At 39.8% G+C, this 14,142-nt stretch overlaps 1 protein-coding gene across 2 annotated transcripts in view; it reads left to right on the top strand.

Moving 5' to 3' along the window:
• Positions 1-6,976: 6,976 nt before the first annotated feature.
• mtcl3 (MTCL family member 3) overlaps positions 6,977-14,142 on the top strand; it is a 16,760-nt gene continuing 9,594 nt past the window's right edge. For both annotated transcript variants that reach the window (XM_084089583.1, XM_084089584.1), the window contains exons 1-4: positions 6,977-7,063; positions 7,865-8,591; positions 9,813-10,037; positions 10,193-10,351. In XM_084089583.1, coding sequence (XP_083945709.1) covers positions 7,914-8,591; positions 9,813-10,037; positions 10,193-10,351 — 1,062 coding nt within the window. In that variant the 5' untranslated portion in view covers positions 6,977-7,063; positions 7,865-7,913. The remainder of the gene's footprint in view (positions 7,064-7,864; positions 8,592-9,812; positions 10,038-10,192; positions 10,352-14,142) is intronic.

The following is a 14,142-nucleotide window of genomic DNA, read 5'->3' as shown; positions in this document are numbered from 1 at the left end:
CACCGAAGATTTGCCTTGTTTTTGACAGAACAGCTGATCATGAACTGATAGCGAACTTGCCTTTTGATCAAATACCTCTTTAAAGTGAGTGATGAAGGCATCTAGAGTGTTTGTCTGAGTGCCAGCTTGTTCCTATATAGTTTAGCCCACTGGAGAGCGTGGCCTGATAGCTGAGAAATGATGAATGCGATCTTTGCCTTATCCATGCAAAATAATTGTGGTTGCATTTCAAACAGCAAAGTGCATTGGAGAAGAAAGCCACTGCAATTCTCCCCCATGACAGAGGGCCATGTCGCTGGGAGGGCCATGGGACTGGCAGGAAGATCGGGTGAGGAAGAGGTGGCTTGCGGAATGAGCGAATGACGAAGTTGATGGACCAGATCAGTGAACGGATCCGTTTGAGAAGTTGATGGAGTCCTGTGATCCATTTTATTTTGTCAGTCTGGTCTTCTGTCAGCGTGCTGAAGAATAGGCAACAGGAAGAACTTTAGGAAGAACAGGAAGAGATTCAGAGAAACAGCACAGGTAAGTATCACAGAGTTGTGAAATGTACTTGAATGACTTAACTTCATGATAACATTTCATTGTCCTTTCAGGATGACCCGGGATTTGATACAAGGGTTGGAGACAGCACATGAAGATGGCAATGGCAATAGTAAGATAGAGAGTTAGGAAAGTCTATGCACATGATAGAGACCAGACCAGACACCTAGATGTGGGTGAGTGTGGGTATATATGCAAGTCCCAGGTGATTAGTGACAGGTGCGGGGAATCAATACTCTGGTGAGTTTGAACAAGTGGGCAGAGTTGCAGGGTCTGATGCTGGAGGAACGGCTGAATCCGTGACATAAACCTACCCATACCACCTAACCTATCCCTAACCTGTATCCCACCTCAACAGCAGCAGAAGTGTTATTATTATTATTGAAGTAATTACGAAGTAGCTTAAAGGCTCCTTGTATAAAGTGGGACAAATAAATTGTCACACTGAAGAACTATTTAAAGAGGAAGTTGCGATAGTCTTTTCAGCTTCTCGAACAAGAAAAATGTGTGTGTGTGTGTGTGTGTGTGTGTGTGGGGGGGGGTACATGGGGAATTGATTGGATGGTTGTGGTTTGTTATAGAGTGGTGCAGGTATGACATCAGAACCCAGAAGACTAATTCGCCGCTGGTTCCTTTCAAGATATTCCTTTGGGGTTTTATAATGGAGTTTTTCTAATTATTTGTAAAATAAATCCTGTGGTAAACATAACTTGAATATACTTTGATGTTTTTTTCTACAATGTATATTACACACACCTATAACGAAAATGTACATTTTGAAGCAGTTATATTTATTTTTGAATACGTATGTTTTAATATGTAGGCTAATGAGTTAAGGCAGTTTGGGACGCAGTTTTGTGAGTTTGTGCAGTGTTGTAGAACAAAACATCAAAGTAGAGTCAAGTTATGTTTACCACAGGTTTTATTTTACACATAAATAAAAATATTAAAAATACATTATAAAACCCAATAGGAAAACCTCAGGTAACAGCAGCGAATTGGAATAAGTATTAGTAATATAGATCACATGTGAGTGACAGGCTGCCCCGCCCTCATACCATTAAACACGTCATCAAAAAATGTTTAATAAAAAATAACAAAAAGATTTGTCAATTTTGATTTCATGGTGACTTGGTAAAAAGCTAACAATATTATTGCAAATGATAAATAAAAAAAAGAACAACAAAAACTGTTACAAAGAACTCTGTCTTCTGGCTTCATTCTGTAATATATGTGATGTTTTTTCTTTTCCTTTCCCAGTGGAGACCTCTTCTGTTCAACCACAGCAGCACAAGTGGCCTCTCCTCTCCATCTGTTCTGCTTCCGGTGTGATTTCCAGAGACACATCATGCTCCGCCCCCTCAGTCATTCACAGACCACCTGGGTCTCAGAGGACCAATCAGAGCGCTGCCTCTCCTCCTCCTCAGCAAAGACAAAGGTTTCCATGGTAACGGTACACACCAGTTTTTAATGCAGGCTTGTCTCTCTGACTGATGGGATTTACCATCTGCTCTTCTAACATCATGTATTCCTAATGAACGTGTGATTCATTTATACTACACATTTAGTTTCTGCTGGTAACTAAAGAAAGGGGATTATGACTGTGAAAATTCTACTTGAGTCATTCCATGAAAGGAGTGCCATTTGATGAAGTGCACAAAACACAAACATGCTTTTTACAAGATAAAATATATGAATTTGTTCAAATTATTTATTATTATTTAAAAAATATCGGTATATATGGAATTATATATGGAATATATATATTAAAGAATGTACCAAATGAATTGCCATGATAAGGTTTATTGTTAGTAACGTTGGCAAGTTATCATTATCTTGATTTTATCATTTTTATTATCTTTATATTATTATCTTGATTAGGCAAACTGTTATTTATTTGCACTTATAGACTAAAGATCCTTTGTCTGAAAGAAAGTTTAAAATCATACAGATGTTTTCTCTAAAAACCCCTTTCCAAAACTGCACTGTTTCATAAAATGACTCTGATGCTAAAAGATTTACTGCAGGAAAGTTAACCAAACATTTTTGTGTAACAATTCTTGTGATGTATAAAGTCTCCCTCTCCAAAATCAATAAGAAGTGTTTCCTCATGTGACTGAGTTAGGAGACAGGCTTCCTCTGTTCTGTTGAAAGGCTTCTTCCCTCCGGCAGGACGCAGCGGCTTCGACTCTCTGCTCTGATTCTCCACGGATGCCACAGTAATGTAATCCTCTTCCTGTCTGTCGGACGCTGGAAGGATCTTTTTTTTATTCCTCCTATCAGAGAGGTGAAGCTCAGCCAGTCACAAATTCAGTAGGCCTAAACAAAAACAGTAAAGAATGCAGAAAACAAGGGAGAATAAAAGCTCACAGAGATCAACATGTGCACCATATAAAGTACACTGCAAGTACACTACCGTTCAAACGTTTGGGGTCAGTAAGATTTTTAAGAAATACATGCTGTTCTTTTGAACTTTCTGTTGCATCAATGCATCACAGTTTCCACAAAAATATGAAGCAACACAGCTGTTTTCAACAATGATAATATAATAAGAATTGTTTATGAGCATCTCATAATGTCATTATCATCTCATATCCAGCATATTGGAATGATTTCTTAGAATGATTAGAAAGGATTATGGATATCTCATCGGCATTTATTTATTTTGCCCATGATAACCTACCTGTAGCAATGTTAAAGGCTCAGGGAAGAAGGAGGTGGGAACCGACGAACGCTCAACATAAACTTTAATCCCAAAAATAAACATACAATAAAACGAGAGTAAAGCGGTAGCCCCTCAAGGACAACTGCCGCATATAAAAATAATAAAACAACATAAAGTCCAGGCCTGGTCCTCTCTTGTCTTGCACAGTCGTCACTTCTCCTTTTATCCTTCCGTAGCTCCTCCGTGGGACTGGAGACCAGTGTGGAGCGCAGGTGATGCTCATTAGCACTCTCGCGCCACCGGCCTTGCTCCATTCCCACAGCTCTCGGCTCCACCCTGCTTGCCACACTAAAAATATTGGTAAATTCATTTAATTTTTGCCAGCTCAACCAACGAACTGCATTTGATGATGAGACTATGAAATCTCTGTATTGGATTGGGGCGAACTATCACAGCCCTCTTGACCTACCACACATGAAAGAGGGTACTTGGAGAGATGCCATCCTCAAAAGTCTGCAGTGTGCCTATCCCGAATTGATGACATCTCTTACGGCCACTGCAGACTCAAGGCCCACGCCCATAACATCGCAGACCCAGAGCCCAGCCAGCCATCACCCCCATTCACGGACATTAAGCCAGAGCCCACTGCAGATGAAGGGTTTGAGCCTGCCGCAATGAACAAGCCAGAGCCTACAATGAGGACAGAGCATAGACTGTAAAAAAAATATGGACGTAGTCTCCTGTCACCGTCTTGGCAGCGTGTCACCGCGCGTCACTCCCGAATAAACGAAAATGGGCAAAGAGGCGGGATTAGCTGAGGTGACATGACAGCTAACAGACAGCAGACAAACAGCTAGTAGTGACAGCAGTTGCAATCCACCTGTCACTCTAGTGGCCACTCACAGTTGTCATGAAGGGCAAAATTAGTTATATAGACCAGGGTTCACCAATCTTGGTCCTGGAGGGCCGCTGTCCCTGCAGAGTTTAGCTCCAACCAGCTCCAACACACCTGTTTGAAACCCTGATATAGACCAAAAACTATTTTTGTACCAGGCTGTAAACATGTTTTTTTCTGCTGTAAAGTTGGGCATTTTAACATGGGGGTCTATGGGACTGACTCGCTTTTGCAGCCTGTCTCTAGCGGCCAGTCGATGAATTGCAGTATATATCACTTCCGTGTTGGTTTCAAGAGAGACACCGGAAGGTTGCCACTTGGGACAGAGCCAGCCATCGCCTCGGAGCCCGAGCCCCACTGTGAGTCTGACCAGGTGTGTGAGCCGGCACCACCGTGGGATGTTAAGTGGAGTTCGAGGGTATGGAGGAGGACCCCACCCACAATGCCGAATATAATTATTAATTATGGAATATCATTATTTTGAGGATTTGGATATGGATGTTTTGCTGAATCTCCTGTGTCTTCTCGTGTGAAGTCTTCTGTGTATTCATCGCCACTGGTCCTGCCCATCAAAAAGCCTATTTCGTCACCCATTAACAAGAATGCATCATTGTCGCTGATTCCATCCAGCCTCCCTCTCCCACCTGGAGAGATTCCTCTTCCTGATTCAGCCAGTCCGTCAGCCTCACCTCTGCTGGTTCCCTTCAGCTCCTCGACTTCTCCGCAAACGTAGTTGTGTGGATCTGCCTCGGGACTTTCGGTCTCCAGCTTCACCCGTGTCAAGTGAATCCCATGGCTCCGCTTCCAGATTCTGAGCCCATCACTCAATGCCTTGGCTCCTCCCTCCCTCGGCTCCACCAGATACCATCGTCCTTACGGCTCCATCGGGCTCCCTCATCCCTCCGGATCCGCCATGGTCAGACGCCACTTTGCCTGTCCCACAGACTTACGGGCCTTCAGGTACTCTTCGCCCCTCCACCCCTTCGGCTCCAGGGGCTCTGCCTTCCCACCGGCTCCGCCTTGGTCCTCAGTCCCACCGGCTCCACCTCAGACCTCTGGCACCCTGGCTCCACCTCGGACACTCGTCACAGTGGCCCTGCTGTTCAGACTCCCTTCATCGACTCCACTGTGGGCTGTCATCCGGGCGTACTGTAACAGTTATGCTCAGTTTTGGTTTCATTTTTATTGTGATTCAGTTTCTGTTTTGCCTGCCTTAGTTATCTAGTTTGTTTCCCTTTGTTCTCGGTTTCCCGCCACTAGTTTGCTATCATGGTTGTTCATTAATTAGATCACACCTGTTTGTATTCTGTTTGTTATCTTGTGTATTTAAGCTCTCCAGTTCCTTCAGTTCATTGTCCAGTGTTGCTTGTGTGTTAGACACACTGTTTCGTTGTGTTTTATCTGTGCGGATTACCTGAGTTATCTTTGTTTAAATAAACGAACCTATTATTTGACATTTTTCATCAACCTTTTACCCATAACAACAATAGAAAACAGTTATTTTAATTTGTAATAATATTACACAATGTTACGGTTCATACTGTATTTTTTATCAAATAAATGCAGCCTTGGAAACCTTTGAAAAGTAATGTACATAAAAACAGTGTGTTTCTATGCAGAGGATGATTGTGGGTGGTTGCTCTAGTGTGGCTAGGTGGTTTCTTACTAGTCAAAAGAATTATCCACCCCCATGTCTCTTTGATATTCTGGTCTCTGCTCAAGTCACTCAGTCAATCAAAGGGATTTTTATACGTTTTATTGTCCACCAAGTGGATAATGGATGATTATTTCCACAGTGAAGTTTAAAACACAAGTTTAAGGGTTTGTTTCAATCCATATGGGTGATTTGTGCTCAAATTAAATAAGCGAGTTTGTCATATAGTTACACTTCATCATTGTATATCCCCAGCTGCCATTACACTGAATAGATTCATCTCTGATGTGTTCTTCTAATGGCAGCAATTAGAACCCGTCCCTTACGTTACCCAGCTGCCACACACCCTGTCATTCAGCTACCAGCTGGCCAGAAAGGTCACATGTGACCATCCCCCGTCCCACCATGGCACACACACACTTTATTACAAGCCTCAATTAAAGCATCTTGTGTGGAACAAATGCACTAACCGTAATGCTTTTTGCTAGTGTGTCATGGATACAAGTAAACAATGAGTCAATAAGACAAAGGCAAAAAGTAGTAATCACACATTTTGCCAAAATTGAGAATCAGGTCTTATGATCTGTCCTGTGATAGATGGGTTTGACTCCACTATGATCAGATTCAGAGAAAACGCATCAAAATTCTTTTCAAATTCAATCAAACAATTAGAAGCCTTTGTAGGGCAGTGTGACTGGGCAAGAAAGGAAGACGACAGACATAATGCCAGTGTGTGTCTGGATGTGATGGAGTCCCAGATGGTGTGTGACTGCAGATGCACTGGGGTGGAGCCCGATGTATTGATCATGTCAGTCTGGTAGAGGAGAGAACACAATCCTGGCCTTTCACAAGATCCAAAAAACATAAATATTAATTATGAAACGTTTTATAGAAGTTACAGGATATAAAAATCAAGATTTTATGCTGTAAAGATTTTTATGTTTTAAAAAAAATGGCATCAATGTAATTGTATGAGTTACCTTTTTATGGTAAACAAACAAGAGCTAGACAGATTTCCTGTGTTGATAGACAGACGGACAGACAGACAGATATACATTTAGATAGACAGACAGACAGACAGAAAGACAGACAGATAGATAGATAGATAGATAGATAGATAGATAGATAGATAGATAGATAGATAGATAGCCTACGTGCTCAAACGTTTCTGATGGTGTTCAAGTCTCCGCCCAGCAGTGACGTCACCTCGTGAATATTGATCCATTGTGATGGTGGTTTCGGGACGCTGTACACTGCCATTATTTTTAGCCTGCGCCATGAAGATGAGAAGATGAGATCTTAAAAGGTAAGAATTGTGTTCATCTGTTATTGTGGGATGTTTAAGTATGTTTTCTTTAGATCTGTTGCTCGACCGGGTATAAAGAATGGCTTAAACGATTAATTCACCTTGGAAAGGTTACAAGATAATAACTCATCATCGTTACGTCAATATATTAAATTACGAATTAGTATAAGAATGACAAAAATAAAGTCCTGGTTTACCTGGACACGAGCCTGTAGAATCTAAGATGTAACGATAGCATAACTTAATTAGGCCTAATGCAAAGGAGCCGGTGCTTTAGCAGTGTCTCTGCACATAATAATTCATGATGCTTCTCATTTGAATCTCAGCTGCTGGCACATGATCGATGCCTTTATTATTTTGTATTTCTTTTTGTATTCCCGTCCATACGAGTCGTCATGATATCACTCGGGCCCACATGAAAAATACTCGGTACAGTGAACGAAATAGGCCAATTTGATCAAAAAGCCGGGTATGCTACCTCAAATAATACTCTGTTATATTATCAGAGACTTGATGTAAAGGTTTACGTGCAAAAGAATAGGCCAATCTGCTATATGAGCCCCACCATCACTGGATGATGATGACAACATCTGATCTGCCATTATAACATCATCTGACTTCAGACAAATCAATCAGATCGACACCCTTTTAGCCTCACTGTTTTTATTCAAGTCAGAGTCAGAGTTTTGTTCAATTGCATTAGCCAGAAAGCATTAGATCACGTATGCTATAGCACCGCTGCCTTTATTTTTTAAGAGCCTACCATCAATAAAATATTAAAGCTGTTTCCCCCCCTCACAGCTGCAGGAAGAAATGGATCTTGCACACGTGAACTCGCACAGATGACAGAATGGACTCTGTGGAAAGCATGAAGCAACAGCAGCGCGCGTCCTCGCCAGCCAGATTCAAAGACTCGCCGACAAAAGCAGCGTCCAAAAGCGCGGCTACTAAAGGCGTCGCGTCGAAGCCCGGCGGTAAAAGCAGCCGCAGTAATTCTCCAGTCACTGTCCACGCGGGGAAAGACAAACACGCGGCTAAAGGCGCGGCCGCTGTCCACGCGAGCGGTGCTGAAAGCCCGACTCTGAGAAGGGCGGAGAAGAACAAGAGCATCGAGGAGCGCAGCAGCTCGTCTGAGGAGCCCTACGCCGTAGAGGAGTCGCTGTTGGGGGCCGAAGCTGCTCGGGTGGTCTCCGATCAGCCGAGCTCCACGAAAGCCTCTCAGGGCAAACGAGAAACCGCGAGAGCTGATGGAGGCAAGCAGACGGCCAAGAGCGCTGTGGGATGCGGCCCGGGCTTCTGGAGGGAGGGATGCTTGCAGTCTGAACTCATACAGTTTCACATGAACAAAAGCTTGAAGAAAGAAAGCGGAATGGCAACGAAGACGCCGAGCTCGCCGGTGACCGAGCCGCAGATGATGCCGCACGCGCCGCACGCGGAGGCGAACCGGCCCTCGGAGGCTTTACCTCCGCCAAACCTGGAGCTGCAGGAGGACATCGAGAGACTAGAGGAGGAGAACGATTACCTTAAGGTAGGATAAGATAATACTGATGGTGCTTGTGTTAATGTGAGTGGAAATATTAATAAAATAAAATAAATGCATGCGATACACAGAACGTGTTTTATTTTTTAATTAAATGAATTAAACCATTCTGAGAACAAAGAAAAAATCATTTAAAGTAGTTTTGCCCAAGAAATGGCAATTTATTTGATAAAGTATTTAAAGAAAATATTAATACTATTAATAATATTAATAAATATATTTGTCCAAATCAAAGTGTGGTATAACTAATGCAGGGATGTGTTGTCACTGTGAGAAGAAAACAATCAAACCCTTTACATGACTGTGATTCAAGGACGGTTAATCACTTTAAAAATATCTGATAAATTTCCCATAACCACAAGAAAAAAATTATGACATACACTACTACATTCATTTTAATATGATGATTTGCTGCTCAAGAAACATTTATGATTATTATCAATGTTGAAAACAGTTGTGTAAAATTTTTTGTTTTGTTTTTCACTTTGATGAAAAAAACGTTTTAAAGAACAGCATTTATCTGAAATAGAAATCATTCGTTACATTATACAATACCATTCATTAAAAAAAAAGAAATTAATACTTTTATTCAGCAAGGATCCAATAAATTGATCAAACATTTAAAATAAATTGATAAAAAAAGACATTTATAATGTGATAAAAGATTTCTATTTCAGATAAATATTATTCTTTTGAACTTTCTATTAATCAAATAATCCTGAAAAATTGTACATAACTGTTTTCAATACTAATAATAATCAGAAATGTTTCTTGAGCATCAAATCATCATATTAGAATGATTTCTGAAGGATCATGTGACACTGAAGACTGGAGTAATGATGCTGAAAATTCAGAGGAATAAATTATGTTTAAAACTATAATAATATTTATTAGCAGAAAAGACTTCTTTTAAAAAACATTTAAAAATCTTAAAGATCCCAAACATTTGAACGGTAGTGTATACTTCTGAATTCATGATTAGAAAAAAACTTTACCCTGAAAAATGTTTGAAAACTGTAATCATTTTTTAAACAATTTTGTTGAAAGTGCAATAAAACAGATGGATGAAGTGTAATAACTTTTTTAAAACCTATGTTTATCTAGATTTTACAAAGATTACTCACCTTAGACATTTATTTTTTTTGTCACTAACCCTGCACATAAAAATTATATTTCGCTATATTAACATGAACTTGTGTGATTTATTAGCATGAAATTGAAGAAATGCGAGCAGAGATGGACGAAATGAGGGACACATTCTACGAGGAAGACGCCTGTCAGTTGCAGGACATGCGGCGTGAACTCGAGAGAGCCCATAAGAACTGCCGAATCCTCCAGTATCGCCTGCGGAAGGCAGAGAGGAAGCGGATGCGATTCGCAGAAACAGGTGAAATCGACGGGGAGCTGCTGAGGAGTCTGGAGCAAGACCTGAAGGTAGACTCAAATCCTCAAGGCAAACTATGATGCCTGTAAACAAGAAATGCACAGCTTTAACTTTTCACTGTAGAAACAGTCAAAATTACTGAACCACAAAACAACAAGGAATGAGAGAAGTGTCAGTAACAAGACAACGTTCTCTCCTCTGCCAGGTGGCCAAGGATGTGTCTGTGCGACTGCACAATGAACTGGAGAATGTGGAGGAGAAACGAACGAAAACAGACGAAGAGAATGAAAGACTGAGGGAACAGCTGATTGAAGTTGAGGTGACAAAGCAGGCTTTACAGAACGAGCTGGAGAAGACCAAAGAGGTGAGAGCATTTTAACTAACCAGTATAATAAACTATATATAACTATATAGCCTATAAGATTTGTCATCTCTCCATACACATTTGAAATTTGCACAGACACATGTTTTCAAAGCATCATATGTTTTGAGAATACAGATATGTACTGCATACACTGAAAAAAAAAAGATACTTTGGACCAACTTAAAAAAAACTTTAATTTGTTACAGACAAATTAGTTTTACTCAAATAATATTTAGGCTTTGGTTCAGACTATAGTTTTGATTTAATATGAATCCAAAACATTTATTTTCCCCAAGACAAAAAAATGTAAACAAATTAAAAAGATTATTTATTTTAAAGACCATACCATACTCAATCTATATATTTTCTTTAGACATAAGCCAAAATGTTACTTAAAGGGTAAGTCTCGCCAAATTGCAACCTAAACTATTTTTGTTAATCTACCCGAGTCAAATATTCGTGTAAAAGCATAATTAGAATGGAAACGCCACTTTTAAGTTTTATCGTATTTTCGTTTTCGGTCAAATTGCCTTTTGAATGGGAGTGCTTGGGGCACGACTATGATAGCATCAATATCGCTATTTTTAAAACGCTAAGAAGGCTCGACACAACATGAAACTTTGCTTCAAGTATCACCAGGGGCTTCAGGATTATTTGATGAATAGAAAGTTCAAAAGAATAATATTTATCTGAAATATGAACTCCAGCATTGAGAACATTGTTTGTGTACACAGAGTTTACTAAAAAGAAAGGTTTTGTACGACTCACTTTATCAGTTAGCGTTTCCGGTGGCTGGAATTTTGTCAGTTAAAAGTAGTCGATCTCCGAATGCAACGTAACATGAGGAGAGTAAAGATGGAAAGATCTTTACTCTCCTCCTGTTACGTTGCATTCTGAGATTCTGATCGAAAACGAAAATACGGTCAATCTTAAAAGTGACGTTTCCATTCTAATTATGCTTTTACACGAATGTTTGACTCGGGTAGATTAACAAAAATAGCCTAGGTTGCAATTTGGCGAGAGTTACCGTTACCTTAATTTCACCTTAAACAAAACATAAAGGCTGGCCCACAATAAAATTTTCTTTTAAACTTAATAGATTTTTAAAATGTGAGCGCAAACATGACGATAAAAAAGTAATAGATTTATCATAGATTTATTTAGGTTTTGTTCCTATAGTGTGTGGAGAGCCGTGATGTGACCAAGATTACATTCTCGAACAACCAGAGTCCCGATCTCGCCAAATCTCTCGCGGTCAAAGACATGTTTTTCAGAACAAAACGTTCAAGTATCGCCAAGTTCTTTCATGACTGCTCTCAGGAGATTGGTATGGTAATAGAGATTGGTATGGTAATGGATATGGCAATGTTAATGTATTTGGTCTTGGCGGAATAGATTTGCTGCTGCTGCAGATCAAGTACCGAGACTTGCTACTGCCAATACATTCACAGACACTGATGTGAGCATGTAAGACATGTTGCTGCTGCTGCACATGTAACATGCATGATTTAAACCCCATAGCAGATCTATACAGGTGGAGCTGGGGAAGGTGGAGGGTTTCTTAAAGCGCGTTGCATACTGCTACCAGCAACACTAGCGGTATTTGTTTGAATGTTGAGCCGCAGCTCATTGGACGCTGATGCAACAGCAACCAATCAGATGTGCCATGTAGATAATGTGATCGCTACCAAATGAGTCAAAGACTTATGAGCCTGCGCCATGAGTTTCATGCCAGAACTAGGTAATTATATTTACCATGGATCTTATTTTACTTATTTAACCCATTATAAAACCCCATAGGAGGGAACCAGCGCCGAGTTAGTTTTCTGGGTCTGGACATCACGCCTACACCACTCTTTTGTGTTGTGATGGCTTTTTAAAATATGTATCGTATTTTCTGTTATATTCTTAAAAAACATCAGAAATTTTTTTAAAGGTCCCGTTCTTCGTGATCCCATGTTTCAAACTTTAGTTAGTGTGTAATGTTGTTGTCAAGTCAAGTCAAGTCAAGTGTATTTATATAGCGCTTTTCACAATACAGATTGTATCAAAGCAGCTTCACAGTATTAAATTAAAATAATACATCAATGCTTGTTTCTAGTGGAAAACGTCCACGTTTGGTAATGCTGATCAATAGTATTGTTGATTGATTAGTTAAATTAAATATCCCCAAATATCCCCAACTGAGCAAGCCAAAGGCAACAGTGGCAAGGAACCGAAAAACTCCATCAGGTGACCTAATGGAGAAAAAAAAAAAAACCTTGGGAGAACCCAGGCTCAGTCGGGGGCCAGTTCTCCTCTGGCGTTTATGAACTAGAGGTCGGATTTAACTGTAAGATTAAAAGTATTATATGAATGCCTGGCTGAAGAGATGCGTCTTTAATCTAGTTTTAAACTGGGAGAGCGAGTCTGAGCAAAATGCTCTCCCTCCTTTGGTGGATCTGGATATCCTAGGTATGACCAAAAGCCTTGAATTTAGTAATCTTAAAGAGCACGGTGGATTATAGGGCGATAGAAGATCCGTTAAATAGACTGGAGCTAAGCCATTTAGGGCTTTATAAGTCAGTAGCAATACCTTGTAATTAATACGGAACTTTATAGGTAACCAATGTAGTGATAATAAAATTGGTGTTATATGATCATATTTTCTTGATCTAGTAAGAACTCTAGCGGCGGCATTTTGGACCAACTGTAGCTTGTTTAATGAGGACGCAGGACAACCGGCCAACAAAGCATTACAGTAATCTAGTCTCGAGGTCATGAATGCATGAACTAATTTTTCTGCATCAGAAACTGATAGCATATTATGTAGCTTAGCAATGTTTCTAAGGTGGAAAAAGGCTGTTCTTGTAACATATGAAATATGATTTTCAAAAGACAGGTTGCAGTCTAGTATAACACCCAGGTCTTTTACTGTAGAGGATAAAGTAACAGGACATCCTACTATGTTAAAGTTGGAGTGTGAGAGGTTTTGTGGGCAGTTTTTTGAACCGATGATTAGTACCTCTGTCTTGTCTGGATTTAATAAAAGAAAATTGCGCGTCATCCAATCTTTTATATCTTTAACACACTCTGTCAATTTGGATAATTTAGCGTTTTCATCTGGCCATGATGAAATATAGATTTGAGTGTCATCAGCATAACAATGGAAACTAATTCCATGTTTCCTTATAATATTTCCAAGTGGCAGCATATATGTTGAGAATAACAGAGGGCCTAACACAGATCCCTGCGGCACTCCATAGTTTACTGGAGTTATGATCGATTTTTCTCCATTTAAATAGACAAAATGGTAGCGGTCAGATAAGTATGATCTGAACCAACTTAATGCTTGTCCTTGAACACCAGTATAATTTTGTAGTTGATCTAAGAGTATTGTGTGATCTATAGTATCGAACGCAGCACTAAGATCAAGTAAAACTAGTATTGAGATACAGCCTTGGTCAGATGCTAAAAGTAAATCATTTGTAATTTTAACGAGCGCAGTTTCAGTGCTATGATGCGGTCTGAATCCAGACTGAAACTTTTCATAGATGTCATTTTCTTGCAAGAAAGAGCCCAGTTGAGCAGACACCACTTTTTCTAGTATTTTAGACATAAAAGGAAGATTTGTTTTAAATGTTCTTGGAACATGACCTAAAGATAAAGATGAGTTAATAATATTAAGGAGAGGCTCTTCTACTATAGGTAACACTTCTTTCAGTAGTTTAGTTGGTATAGGATCTAATAAACATGTTGTTGTTTTAGATGAAGTGATAAGTTTATTTAACTCTTTTTGTTCTATAGTTGCA

This window comes from Abramis brama (assembly GCF_963993115.1).
Source record: "Abramis brama genome assembly, chromosome: 17".
Taxonomy (NCBI): domain Eukaryota; kingdom Metazoa; phylum Chordata; class Actinopteri; order Cypriniformes; family Leuciscidae; genus Abramis; species Abramis brama.
This window is presented reverse-complemented; position numbering and strand designations above follow the sequence as displayed.